The sequence below is a fragment of the Orbicella franksi genome, chromosome 7 (genome assembly GCF_964199315.1).
Source record: "Orbicella franksi chromosome 7, jaOrbFran1.1, whole genome shotgun sequence".
Classification (NCBI taxonomy): domain Eukaryota; kingdom Metazoa; phylum Cnidaria; class Anthozoa; order Scleractinia; family Merulinidae; genus Orbicella; species Orbicella franksi.
Genome location: NC_138151.1, coordinates 6,920,097 through 6,934,121, shown reverse-complemented (window position 1 = coordinate 6,934,121; position 14,025 = coordinate 6,920,097). Strand labels below are relative to the sequence as shown.

At 38.9% G+C, this 14,025-nt stretch overlaps 2 protein-coding genes across 7 annotated transcripts in view; one reads left to right on the top strand and one right to left on the bottom strand.

Annotated features, from left to right (window-relative positions):
• Window positions 1–2,090, bottom strand: part of LOC145493392 (uncharacterized) — an 18,456-nt gene extending 16,366 nt beyond the window's left edge. For both annotated transcript variants that reach the window (XM_081472853.1, XM_081472851.1), the window contains exon 1: window positions 2,004–2,090. The gene's annotated coding sequence lies outside the window, so the exon portion shown is untranslated. The remainder of the gene's footprint in view (window positions 1–2,003) is intronic.
• The window catches only part of LOC145493395 (cyclic nucleotide-gated channel alpha-3-like), a 22,187-nt gene extending 8,192 nt beyond the window's left edge, over window positions 1–13,995 (top strand). For 2 of the 5 annotated variants that reach the window (XM_081472862.1, XM_081472863.1), the window contains exons 2-5: window positions 6,072–6,356; window positions 9,323–10,006; window positions 10,465–10,818; window positions 11,622–13,995. In XM_081472862.1, coding sequence (XP_081328988.1) covers window positions 6,119–6,356; window positions 9,323–10,006; window positions 10,465–10,818; window positions 11,622–12,211 — 1,866 coding nt within the window. In that variant the 5' untranslated portion in view covers window positions 6,072–6,118 and the 3' untranslated portion in view covers window positions 12,212–13,995. Of the gene's footprint in view, window positions 1–2,721; window positions 2,807–4,002; window positions 4,088–5,538; window positions 5,959–6,071; window positions 6,357–9,322; window positions 10,007–10,464; window positions 10,819–11,621 lie in introns of those variants that run through there. The other 3 variants (XM_081472860.1, XM_081472861.1, XM_081472864.1) reach the window with 3 other exon arrangements.
• The last annotated feature ends 30 nt before the right edge of the window (window positions 13,996–14,025 follow it).

The following is a 14,025-nucleotide window of genomic DNA, read 5'->3' as shown; positions in this document are numbered from 1 at the left end:
CTGGAACAAACGCCTCTTAACAGATGTCAACAACTACCGGCGCCTTACAAACGACTTATCCATGACGGAGGCGAAACCGACAAACGGACTTCTAACAGACCGACTTAACAATACACGGACCAAAAACCGACCTATTTGACTAACGACGGATCGAAACCCACCAATGACTGATGACGGACTTTACACGAGTCTTTCAGCCAATACCATCATGGCTATACTGACCAGTCACGTTCAACGGACCAGACTTATAACATCATCGACTGACAAACACTATTCACTTGACTCTGAACTTTTAGAGTAAGCCCAGACTGCTGGCACGCGAAAAGAATATTGGATACATGATGATCATGTGAACATTATCATATTTCGTGACTACAAGTTTAAGATATATAACAGAGGCGGGAGTCACCTGCAAATGATAAACGAACGGTGAACATATTAGTTTTTAACAAAAATCTAAATTCCAATGCAATTTTTGTCACCTGGCTTAAGCGCAACACAATTTACTTCTTCAGACAAGTACTGTAGACAATTTTTGAAGAGATTCGCGGACTCAATCCAGACCACCGGTCTTTAATAAAGCTCTTTTCGTAACAGCCATGTTGCTGTTCCCAAAAGCTTGGATATGGAAACACTAATATCGTCCAATTGACGTTATGTCAAAACGCTCGATAATGCGATCTCCATTAATTGCCTTAGCTAACAGTTCGACCAGTAACGTTTTCTCACTGTTCCACGGGACTGTCTGTAAAGACGTATGGTAATCACACGGGAGCTTGTTTGTCTGGCCAGTAGAAAAGTTGCGCGCGCTTCATTATAATTTGTATCTGTTACTGAATGACTGTAGTCACGGATCATGAATCATCAGTGAAAATGTTCGTAGTGGACTGAGCTAAATTGACGGTTCAATCGACCATAGAACTTAATCGCACTGATGGCGAATTAGTTTATTTGCCACTAACCAGGTATTGTTTTATTATCGAATCAGATTTTCTACAAGTAACAATGCTAATACAGACAACAACGAGCGTAATTACTAAACAATTTCACCGTGTCAATAATATTTGTTGTTTCGAATTTGTCAATGCATTACGTGATGTTTTGTAAACACCACCGACAGATTTGGGAATAAGTTATTTCAATAACATAGTACTATTCTTCATACATGTATTTCAACATTTTTAAATTTGTAATAAAAATGTTGGAAGAATTAGGTATTATAAAAGACTCAGGACATTTCTACTGAGCACCCTTTCAGAGCAAAGGAAAATGATAATTTTTATTTTCTCTCGTTAATAATAATTATACAGAAGATTTCGAAAATTTGTAAAGATGGTGCGGACTGTTTGAATTCATTCTGAAGAAAGCCTGCATCATGAATTTAGGTACTACAAAAACTGAAACGATATAAAACAAAAACATGATAGAAAAATAGAATTTCGATTTTCACGTAGAAAAACTATTGGATAAAATCCGGCGTTAAGAAAATAATTTCGAAACCTGATTACGTGATTTTGGAGGCGTTGAGAGAATATTCAGTATTAGGTTTTCATATCTTTTGAGCCTCGCTGTTACTTGCCTCAGGAAGTTAATCCTGCCTCCGCATAATTAAATAAATCCTTACCCACCGAAAATATAATTAATGGAAAAGGTAATATTGATCGGTTATGAAAGAAATCAATGGCAAGAGGGATCGGTTGACAGCTTTGCTGCTATCCACACGACAAAACAATTTTCTTCCCTTTGCTTTTTCGTCGGCTAGTGCCGTACTAGCGCCGGAGAACATACTGATATGAGAGATAATCTTTTGTCTTGGAACGATCGCTCTCCAAGTAAATTACAACAATTCGACTGCATTTTCGCACGTTCAAAACGAAAATCTGACATCTCGAACAATATTCTACATGTTCCGGTCTTGTATCAAGATTGCATTGTGTGAGCTCACATAAAAGAGAAATTGTTTCTAAATTAGTTGTATAGGAACTATTTTTAAAGTACTTTACCCGGAGTACATTGCGATGATTATCTTTTCCTCGCTCCGGCATCAGTCCACACCGGAAAAAATCTCTCTGTTGAACTGAATAACTTCTTGGATCCGGACAATATCGGGCATTGCTCTTGAGAAATCCTAGACGATTAGTCATAGAGCATTTAACACGAATGTTTTAAATCCAGTGGGAGATTTTTGAATGGTTCAAAGCACAAATCTTTTATGTAAGCGCATTTCCGCAAAGGAATCCTTTCCAATGACGGCTTCGCCTGAGGTGTCGTTGTAGTTCTGCGTTCGCAACGTCACCTGCCATCTACGTACCTTTTGCCTTATTAAAAGCGCTCTCTTGGGTGATAAGTCCCAATTAAAAGTAAATGTTTCCATTTCATAATGCAAATAAAAGGTTTAAAAGCAAGTAAATTCTTCTATCTGCCGGATATTGCTTTGTAATGCGAATTTGTTTTGGCTTCAAGGCAAATACAAACGCCTGCCTTGATCTATTACCCGGGTATGGGTGTCACTCCTCTAAAGATTTGCGTTTGATTGAAATGGGGGAGTCGCGGTAAAAGTTAGCGCTCGGCTGTCAAACGGGAGAAAGATCACCTTTTTGAATGTAAACAAAAGCCGCAATTTATCAGGGAAATTAGATGCGGCTGCTGGGCAAAAGTTTTCGAATATTTACACGGATTAGTTTTTGAAGAGCGTTTTGCTCTTGCGCGCTGAGAAAATAAGACACTACAGAAGTCAGGAAGAAAGTTTTTCTCGAGTAGCTTTGACATCGGAAAACGCTTCAGGGCATTACCATGGAATCAAAAGGTAAGCCGATATTACATCTTTCAGCGTAACTGAAAGCTGCGTTGTCTTCAAACCTATTCAGAGGCCGAAATTGCATCTGATAAAATTTTAATTTCCGCTGTTTTTGCGATAGGAGTTCTCGTATCGCTTCCTTGTCGAATGAAACGTTTGTATCGCATTTCTCCGGCCCTAAACCCTGAAAGAGCCGTAGAAATCGCTTTCGCGTGTTCACCACTAACCCGCGGGGAGAACCGATGACGCAAATTCAGTTGAAAGAACTGATTGTAATATAATTTTGTTAATTTTTGTTCTCACTCACTTCTTATATATACTGCAGAAGACAAGAATAGGCACTGTTCAGACCTTAGGGTGTGTTGTTAATTGCTTTCTCTGGCATATTTAAGTTTTATATACGTTGATTACATCGGCCTCTTATCCTACCAAAAAGTAAAAACAATGAAATTTGAAAGCCATTAACTACTTTTCTCGCCTCAATGTAAGGTTTTTTTTTATCGTCAATTGCAAATCTTGTTTTCTCGAAGCAGTTGGCATTTTTTTACCAATTAAAATTTCTTTTTCGCTGTATACTCAATATAGCTTGTTCAGTTTGTTCTCGGGGAAGTTTATCGGCCTTATTAGCCTAGTCTCCCCCTCTTAGCATTATATTTGAAACATGCTAATTCCTACCTCTTGCTTGAAATCAATTGCAACCAGTTTGAGTTTGAAAACTTCTCTGTCGGTGGAAAAAATCCGTGATTTGATTCCCTCGGGCGCATTCACTAAATCAATCGTTCATAGAGAGAAGCTTTTAAAATCGCTCTTTCTCTTTGCAGTAAATAGCTGGGTCGGGCTGGCAATGAATTTTTCTATTGCTTTCGAAGCTTAAATAATAGTCTTTTTTATCAAAACAATCGCGCAAACCGATGAATTTTTCATGCGGAGGTAGAATAAGTAAACTTTAATAGGTCCAGCAAACGCCGGCAATTTTTGCTTGCAGCTGTTGACGCAATCGGCAGGATCGATTTCCTCGGTTCAATAAAAATTCTATCTGTTGCGATCTATCAACGGTGATGTTGTAACACTTTTTCAAAGCTTTGGATGTCGGTTTTTGTCGCCATAGTGGCGTAAAAATTGACATTACGTTCTGAAAAGTCGAATGGAACACTGATCATGTTGGACGCGTGTTTGGCCAAAGCCAAGGAAGCCCATTGTTTCATCAATTTTGTTGATTGTGGAAGCACCAACACGTCTTTTTTTTTGACCGCGGAAAAAAATGCTAATTCCACAGCGGGAGGTATCTAGGTATGTCATTTTCAATGTTACTCGATAAAAAGGAAAGATATTTCTTAATGTCTCGTCGTAAATTAGTTATTTAAGAATTTTCATAGTATCGAGGGCACAATGTGTTTTTTAAGTTGAAAAGATTTCAAATTTTAAGTTGTCTTTCTCTCCTTTTCGTTCTGGAGATTGTCACTATATTTATCCTCTCACTTGTTTGTAACCTAACAATAATTCATGAAGTGACTTGCCATTTCTACAGTAACTGATGCACTCGCTTTTCTGAATATAAAGAAAGGTATCTGTTGCATGAATAATTCGTATAATTATTTCACGTTTTACTGTGATTGTTGCCCTGAAATTTCTTAATAGACTACCTCGTAAACATAGTGTCAGGCGAATGTCTGCGCTTGCCACAGTTCTCGAAAATTGCCACCATGACTCGCGATTTGCAAGTAACATAACAAATTTTAAAAGAGATTTTTAACCTGCAAATGTGAAATGCTACAAATAGTGCTCCTCTAAATACTTGTGAGTGAGAAAAATCTGCCGGAAAGTAACGTTCAGCGAAAAAGTTGCTCAAGCCGAATTCATTGTCAAGACATGTCATGTCTATGCGACATGAAAACGGAAATTAATTGTGCAGTTTTTCATATCCAGTGAAGAGCGATTTTTCGCTGGGTTTTAAGCTGAGTTTTGAAGTCAGTATTCCGTAACAAGATTAGCCTTGTTTTTTTCATAAAAATAAACTGCATTTGCACCAACTTAAGTGGATCGATTCTGTCAAAGTTAAAACTCCTCTATGGGTGTTCATTACTCCTGTCTTGAGACGCTAGCGAGAATGGACGCGCGGAAATTGTCACCAACAACAGCAGCTGCTAGGCATGTGAGTATGCGCAGGAATTTATATGGTGCATTTATTACTTGGGCCTGTCCACTCGGAAGCTGATTAACTTCCGGTATGAACCTCGCATTTCGATATGGTATTGCACCGACTTTAAACTCAGTAGGTTCTCTCATGTCAAACAGAGAGGTCAATTTCCTTTTTCCGAGTTGGGGGCTAGTCTATATATTTTCCAATCAATGGGAAATACAGTACGCGATTTAAATATTTATGACGAAACCTTGCGTTATTTTCACAGCAACTCGTTGCGAGCATAAGTTGTTCATGCTTGTGTCCATCTTCCAATCTTTCCGAGTTTCGAAGTATCATTCAAACAGCAACTAATATATATTTAAATCTACAGCGATTCATTATTTTTGCGTGTAGTTCGACGAACATTCATCAGAAACAAGCACTATATCATCGGACTATATCTGTGAAAATAATAGGTCACTGAATTTAATGAAGGTTGAATGTAATCAAACTCTACCTACCTGATAGACTGACCATTTTCTGCGATACTGCCATCACAGTTAATAATAGATCTTTTTGTTTGAGATCGTTTTTCTTGGCAAAAAAAAACGAAGCGTAGCGACAAAGATTTTCGTTTTCACTGGAAATGCATTTAAATGAGCGAGCTTAGCTGTGCGTAATTACATTGTCTTAAGTGCCCCTTTGTTTTAACCTCGAGTAAAAATGCCAGCTTTCCTTTTCATTACAAATGTTAACAAAAAGAAATTTTAGCGTGAATAGACAGGAGATCCATTTTAAGTATTCAAAGATGAAATTTCCGTTCCCATATTCATCACTTTCCATGGCTGGCCCTTGGTTGCTACAAGCCGAGAGATGTTCGTTCGTGGCCCCCACTGTGCAGGTTCAAGTGGCAATTGGCACCCGATTTCAACAGCATCCGTGTTTCGGCGAAGACAAGCGATTGTAATAGTTGAAATTGTGGAAGCCAACTAGTAACTATAGGCGGAATTCATTGTAAGGAAAACGAATCTCTTAAAAGGTGATTAATGACATATCTTTCCCAAAGGAGCAAATATAACATTGTACTAGGAGTGTATTGAACTTTTACAGATATTAGCTGTGAATAAACCTGACTGCTGATTAAACTTTCAGATACGCAAGTGATTCAAAACGAAACCGTACCAGCCATTGATAGCAAGATGAACGAAGGGACAAGTCGGACATCGAGGGTTCGCTTCTCCGCTAACCCAGACACCTTTAGCGAGGAGGAAGAAGCCGACATCCGCCACAAACGTCTTCTTCGGTATTGGTACAAGGGAGGACGAAGATATAGCGAGGCGGAAAAGGCGTTTTTGAGCCGAGTGAGAATACCCTCTGTAGGACTGCTTAGTGACGGAGAAACAAAAGTAGGATGGCTTAGATTTTTTGACCCTGGAGGTAAACGAAGCAATATTAATTTTATTTTCGTAGCAGTTTTAACCAGACCTGGCACAACGTTTGACTAACAGAGTATTACAATCTATAACGAAAAATCTTATAAATAATCCACATCGTGAAATTAGGCCGTCTCGTGGCGATCTAACTTTGTAAAATGTTGTTTATATTTTTTACGATGCCTTCAAGAAATATTTTACCTCCCCAAGCCAAAATAAGTTATCATGAAACAATTCCGTTGCGTAAAATAAGTTCGAAGGTGACACAACGGCTTTCAACATAGTGCTAGAGGGCTTTAAATGTGTGTATATATCTTGCCCGTATTTTGTCGGGAATTGCGCCAATTTTTAATGATGAGTGCACTGATAGGGTTGCAATTGGGAGAACCCTAAGAATCTTATTCAAAATCATTTTAATATACAACCTTCGAGAATCGATCATACGTGCTTTGTGTATATATAAAAAAACTAGCTAATCGAACCGACACGAAGAGATTTTAAAAAATATACAGTCGACCGTCGATGGTTAAATCGAGTCATTTTTTGTAATATAAAAATGTATAAATTTGTGGTTAGCTAACTGGAGACGCTAGCATATAATGTAACCCCATAGATTCTTCTGAATTACGGCTGAAAAATTTGCTTTGCAAATTTTTGCTTGATCGACCTTATACAAAATAGCATTTGTCACCTACTTCTGAAATGAATTTTAATTACACAGCGTATAATCCGGTAGTTTTGAATTGTCATATACCAACAAAAGGTGCTTGACCATTTCATTTCTATATTTGAGCCATAAATTTGAGTTCTTCTTTATAAGTATCTATATATGCTTGCCTAAGAGGGAGTATTTTTTTTCGTAGGTGCTGAAAGAAAATAAAACTAATTCGCTTCCTGGTTTTCGGTCGGTCAACGGAATGAATAATTGCGTCAAACCATGTAAAAACCAAACGCGCTTCAGAGCGATGTCTGTTTTTCAACGAAAACTATCAAAGTTTATTTACCAGTTTTAAAACCTATCTGAACATTTTTTCTCTTATAAGGTCCTTCCTTCTGAACTCAAAAAAGATATATCCATATTTATTGTTAATACTCTTGCCATCTGTCTGGTTTTAACTTCAGGCCATTTTTATATTCGAACAAAGTCTTCCTTAGTCCTAACAATTGAATAACATACAATTACGTTCGACACGCACTTCTCCGGTTTGGTTTTCTGAAAGACTGAAAAGTGTCATTAATTCCTTACTTTAGTGAACATAGAAATAATTCGTTTCGTAAACTAATGGACTTTTGCTGAGCACTTAAGTGAGTGGAAATGATCATCGCAAGCCTTAAAATCCAGACACCAAACTGATCATGGCAAGCTTAAAAATCCAGACACGATCGTCATTTTTTAGAAGAGCTTTAGAACAGGTTTACGAACCTTTTGTCCTACGTTCAACAGCGCTGTTAATTGTGGAATTTGGACAATTAAACAGAGCAAAATACCATACTCTCGTTGTTTAGAAGCGTGGAGGAAACCAGGGGCGATTTCCATTCAACCAAAATTCTGAAATTTTCGAAACGGAGACGAATAGTACGGAGATTTCCTGGGGAAAAGTTCCAGAAATCCTGAAATTGTTGAATTTTCGAAAAGCGAACCATTCAACCGAAAATTCCGGAAATTTTCACGGAGGAAAGTCGAACGGAACTGAAAATCCCGGTCAGAAATTTCCGAAAATTTCGGTATATATACCTCGCAAAATTATCTTCTTTTCCGGAAATTCCAGAAAATTCTGTTCCATTCGCCACTGGAAATTTTCCGGAAATGCAAACCGGAATGGAAAGCGCTAGGCCTTTCCACAAATATCCGGATATTTTTTGGTATATTTAGAAGTTTCCGAGATATTTAGGAAATGTTAAGATATTTAGAAAATTTAGGGAGATTTAGAACTATAACCCACGCTTAATTTTCGCGCAGTTCTATCGGCTACTTTACGTCACGTGAGGCAAAATTACTGGGCAGTTATCACGCAATAACCTCGGCCTGCGTCGATAATTGCCCTGCGACTGTTTTTGTCAAAAAGAAACAAAGCTAAAAAGAGTAAATCCAGCTCTAGAATTTCATCTTTTCATCTTTATCATTTTTCATGGAAGAATCCGCGAATCCGCTGATAATGACATTAAAAAAACCTGGTCGCCAGTGCTGTTCCGATAAGTACAAAAAAGTCAACAAAATATGCAGAAAATTAATGGGAGGGTTATAAAATAAATAAACCCCTTTCTGGCTCGCTGGTATGTTGGCTGATAATGTCCTTGGCTGAGAGATTGTCCTCAAAATTTCACATTTGCCCTCGAAGCTTCGCTTCTCGGCCAAATATTCATTTTTCGGACAATATCTCAGCCGCGGACATTATCCGGCGACATACCAGGCACCAAAAGGGGTTTATTTACTAAATATTCATGATAGCTTTTTTTGACTTAGCTACTGTGTTTTCCTGGCTATTTTCTTGATATCATACTCTGTTATATGCCAGAAACAATCCAATTTAGCAATTTCCCACTCGAAAAATGTATTCCATACCACTAAAAGTGCTAAAACAGCAATTTTCCAAAATGGCGGATGCTGGTAACATGGAAATGCCTGAGTCTTCTTTCTCAACTCCTACTACTGCAAGAAAATTTTGAAGATTTTTCCCTAAGTGATTCAAATCGAGATATTAAGAGGGTTTTTTTCGAGATATTTAGAAATATTTTTGTGATATTTAGAGGATTTTTTGAGAATTTCCAAAAGGATATTTAGGCGATTTAGGTGATACTTGATATTTGTGTAAAGGTCTACCCTTGGCCAGACGCTACCCTTTTAAATGAGCAACATGGCTCCTAATCACTTCATGCCACCGAAAGTGATGACTCAGTGGGCGGGCCAGGGTTCTGATATCGAATCCTGAATTATAAACTAAATGATTTTCTTCTTCTTCTTCATCTTAGGCGATCGACTCTATTACTGGCTTCTTATAGTCTCGGTAGCAGTGGTGTACAATTCATGGGTGCTTATATTAAGGAGCTCATTCCCCGAACTCCACAAGAGACATGAGATTGTTTGGATGGTCATCGATTATCTCTGTGACATTATTTACGTCCTCGACTTTTTCGTGAGTTCTAGAACAGGTTATATGGAGGACGGCATCATGCAAAAGGACATACAAAAAATGCGGAAGCATTATGTACACACGAGGGCGTTTTATTTAGACGCCATGTCCGTCGTCCCGCTAGACATTGCGTATTTTTTCATCGAGCGTGAGCCCGCGATACGTATGAACCGCCTTATTAAGTACCATCGGTTTTGGCATTTTCTTGACCGCACAGAAAGTCGGACAAGCTATCCAAACCTATTCAGACTAGCGTCCTTGATGCAGTTTATTCTCGTCATAATCCACTGGAACGCTTGCATTTATTTTATAGTGTCACGAAAGATCGGATTTGGATCGGACTCGTGGGTTTACCCCGGAATTAAAGAAGGCGGGGGGAACTTAACAGACTTACACATGTCTCTGACGAGGAAATATATATATTCTTTTTATTGGTCGACTCTGACGTTGACGACGATTGGCGAGGTTCCGCCCCCGCATTCTAACGAGGAGTATCTTATTGTCACAATCGACTACTTGATAGGTAAGTTGCTTGTTATCCCTGGATGAGGTGTAAGGGGTGAGGGGTTGGGGTACTGTACAAAGTTTTGTATGGTGAGGCTCCGCCCCGAAGTCCAACCTTTTACCCTTTTGTATACCACTTTGACAAAAAAGGTAGCCCTTTCACGTACCTTCTTAAGAACACGTACTGCATCCTTTTTCTAAATCCTTGGAGTGAAGTCAATGAACAATACTACAGGAGAACATCAAGCAGTACCAGAAGAGATGTAAACCAAAGAGCAGGTATCTTATATTTGTTGAACTGAATTGAAAAATACATAATACCAAACCTTCAGGTTATTTTCCAGGAGGGAGTGGGTATTTTAGTATGATTATTCTGTCTAAGCGTCGAAGCCCTTTTTCTTATAGGACAGGCAGCTTCGGATGTTAAGAGCATATTAACGTGACATTGATCCGTGTTTAATGTTATGTCTTATTCAGGTGTTCTACTTTTCGCCACCATCGTAGGAAATGTAGGCAGTATTATCACAAACCAGAACGCTGGCAAAGTGGATTTCCAAAATAAAATGGACGGAATAAAATCCTACATGCGATTCCACAAGATTCCGCAACATCTTCAGCAACGAGTAATCAAGTGGTTTGATTATCTGTGGATGAACAAGAAACACCCGGACGAAGAAGAATTACTGCAGTCATTACCCGATAAATTAAGGGCAGAGCTGGCCATTCATGTTCATTTAGATTCACTGAGAAAGGTTGAAATATTTCAGGATTGTGAAGCGGGATTTCTAAGCGAGCTGGTCTTGCGTCTTCGTCCACAATTATTTTCGCCAGGTAACTTTTAGTTCATCGATGTTTAAGGTACGATCAATCTTCGCCCGCTCAAAATCTTCTGTAGGTCCTCCAGTCCAAAATATGTCTTCAGGAGATTCGCTCTGACAAATTCCATACTCTCTCCTTAGAAATCCGTGTGGTGTCTCGGATTGGTTGCTGTTTTCGCGCGAAAATTCAAAACCAAACAATCAATCAACCAATCTGAGGGAATCACGTATCTTTGTACGTTACAAAGGACAACATTTCACCGGCATGCTTTGCGCGCCTAGTCGAACCATGTTATCAACGCATCTCTCGCATGACCTTATCATTTCCGAATACGCAAGCGGAGAGCTTTTAGAAGTCTTACTTCAAAAACGGACCAAACTAGCAGGAGAGTCGATATGCGGAGGCCTGACAAACAACAACGACCAGCTCAGTGCGCAATGCATGCCGGTGAATCCCCTCCTTTGTATGCTACGGAGTTTTCTATCCAAGCTTAGAGTGGCGCTTAACGTTGATGTTCCTAACACCATATTCAGGGCAAAGCGTGAAAAGATCAAGGTGACATAAGTATGTAAATTAGTGAAAACATAATTGACGGTTTTTGCGCGTGTTATATGAATAACCTGGCGCGGATGGAATCCGGCTTGTACGTTCAATGATGGTTAGCGTTCTTAGATAATCATCCTTTTGTAAAGGACGGTCAATCGAATTATTTTTTGCCACGTTGTTTTCGTTCATTTATTCCTATGTCACCTCGACATTTCCTCTCATCGAAACATTGCACTACTATAATTGACTTTATGATTTTTTTTTGGCAGGGGATTACGTCTGCAGGAAAGGCGAAGTGGGCAGAGAAATGTACATTGTAAACAGAGGCAAATTGGAGGTAGTGTCTGAGACCGGAACCAAAGTTTATGCCGTGTTAGAGGCCGGAAGTTACTTCGGCGAGATCAGCGTGTTGTGTATGAGCGCCGCCGGGAACCGTCGAACAGCTTCGGTTCGTTCCGTCGGCTACTCGGAATTATTCTGCTTGTCGAAACATGATCTCATGGAAGTACTCGACGAGTACCCTGAGATAAAAACTAAGATCGAGAGTATTGCTAAGCAGCGTTTAGAGAATGACAAGCGTCGAACAAGCGTGCTTCTGTCCAACAAACACGACAAAAACAGGACTAACGAGAATTGTTCCGACACGGAGCCGAGGGTGAAGAGCAGAGCTTTCGCCAAACTGGAGGAGAGGATTGTAGTCCTTGAGAGAGAGCGAGACAACATTTTGGAGGAAATGAGACGACAACGAGAAGAGTTTTCCAACAGACTAGCTGACCTTGAAACCTCCGTGGCGCAGCTATCAAGGGAACGTGTAAGACCTACCTCAAGATCGTTTGATTTTGTTTGGAAAAGAAGATAACTGCGAGTCTTGGGAGGTCCCCGGTCAGTTATAGCTGTCTTCTACGAGGTGTTTCCTTCCAACTCTGGCAATGAAAAAATTTGTTTTCGCTTCACACAAGCATCAAAGTCAGTAACATAAATGACTCTATGAAGATGTTGCCGCGACCATTGTTCAGATACTACACGAAGTGCTCTCAACTGAAATAACTTCTGTTTTGCGGCCAGTTTTCAACTATTCGGGCGAGGTACTCCTATGCACATTACCAGAATTGGAAGTTGGGAAATTTCGCTTGTTGTATTATACCTAATCGTACCTCTTTGGTACGCTTCGGTGGCATGTCAGGCGACTTTGATCGAACCATGGTTCGTAATTAAAAATACCCATAGCGAGACCAAACGAGGCTGTCGAGTGCCGCCGAAGCGAACTAAAAACGGTACGATTAGATGTGTATCGCAGGATATCAAGACAGCAGGCACGGCTTCTGATTGGCTAATTGCGAATTTGGGTACGATAAGTTCCAGAAAATCAGATAGATAAAGCGAGACGAAAAATTACCTTGACGTATGGACTTTCGCTGGTTTTCAATTAAGCGCTTGCTTTCGAAGACTTTTTATTCCCTTGTGTGTTCGTTCGTATCATTATATAAGAGTGCGAGTAAATATTCAAGATGTCAGATATTAGTCCAGTCTTCACACCATGCAAAAAATCTTGCTTTCAAACAAAGTAAAAACATATTCCTTTTACGCCTACGCCTTTGCGTCTGAGAAAGTAATTATATGAATCTTTATAGACGTTCGCATTGCAGAAAAATAATCTAACGTGTGCAATCGATTTTGCAGGGATTACCCGGCTGTAAATTGATAGATTTTCTAGTGCTTTAGCAAGTTTAACCCCTCCCTGGTCAGGAGTCAATACGGTGTAAATTTCACCAATAATAGTTTTAGGTCCCTATTTACGTGCGCCTGCGCGTTCATTGCTTTCGGATCTGACCACGAAAAAAATAACGTGAAAACCCTCTGGAAACTGATTAAAATAACTTTTAAATACTTGAAATGATGGAAAATCTTTGCCTTCGAAAATAATTAAGAAAAAAAAGACAAGAATCTTATATAAACTGAAAAGCTGGAATTTTCAGTTGCCAGCAAAAATCATGTCAAATGCGAAAAAAATATCTTTGTTTAGTTTACACATATAATAGGCTTTAATAAAGATGTAATAATCTTATCTTTATATTCTGTTGAATTTGAATGCTGTTGTGTTTTAACAGATTGAGAAGCCAGGAAATACGCACGCCTTAAAGTGCCACAACTCCAACCAAGGCCATCCGACAAAATTTCCACAAATTTATTTAACGAATAAAAATTGTGGAGGTTAACAATAGTTTCCCAACAAATTATCCATGTACTCAAGCTGTTCATTACAAAGGCAACAGATTTGTGGTCATTTTCAATTAAATAATTTGTTGGAAAACTATTGTTAACCTCCACCAGTTTTAATCGTTAATTTGTAGAATATTTTGTCGGGTGGCCTTTGTTAGTGTAATCGCACTGTAAGTGGTGTCAATCAAATATAATTAATCAAACAAAATGCACGAGCAACGGTCCATTCAACCAAAAATTCTGGAACTTTCAAAACAGGGCGAAATGGTATTAAAAAAATTCTTGGGAAAGTTTCCTGGAAAAACCTAAAAAATTGTTAAATTCCCCAAATTCGAATCACTCAAAAGGAAAGCCCAAAAATTTCAAAGGAAATTAATAAGGAACGGAAATTTTCGGTTCAAAATGTTTGGTTGAAAAATTTGGGTGTAGCTTGAAGGTCGTCCACCATAAATC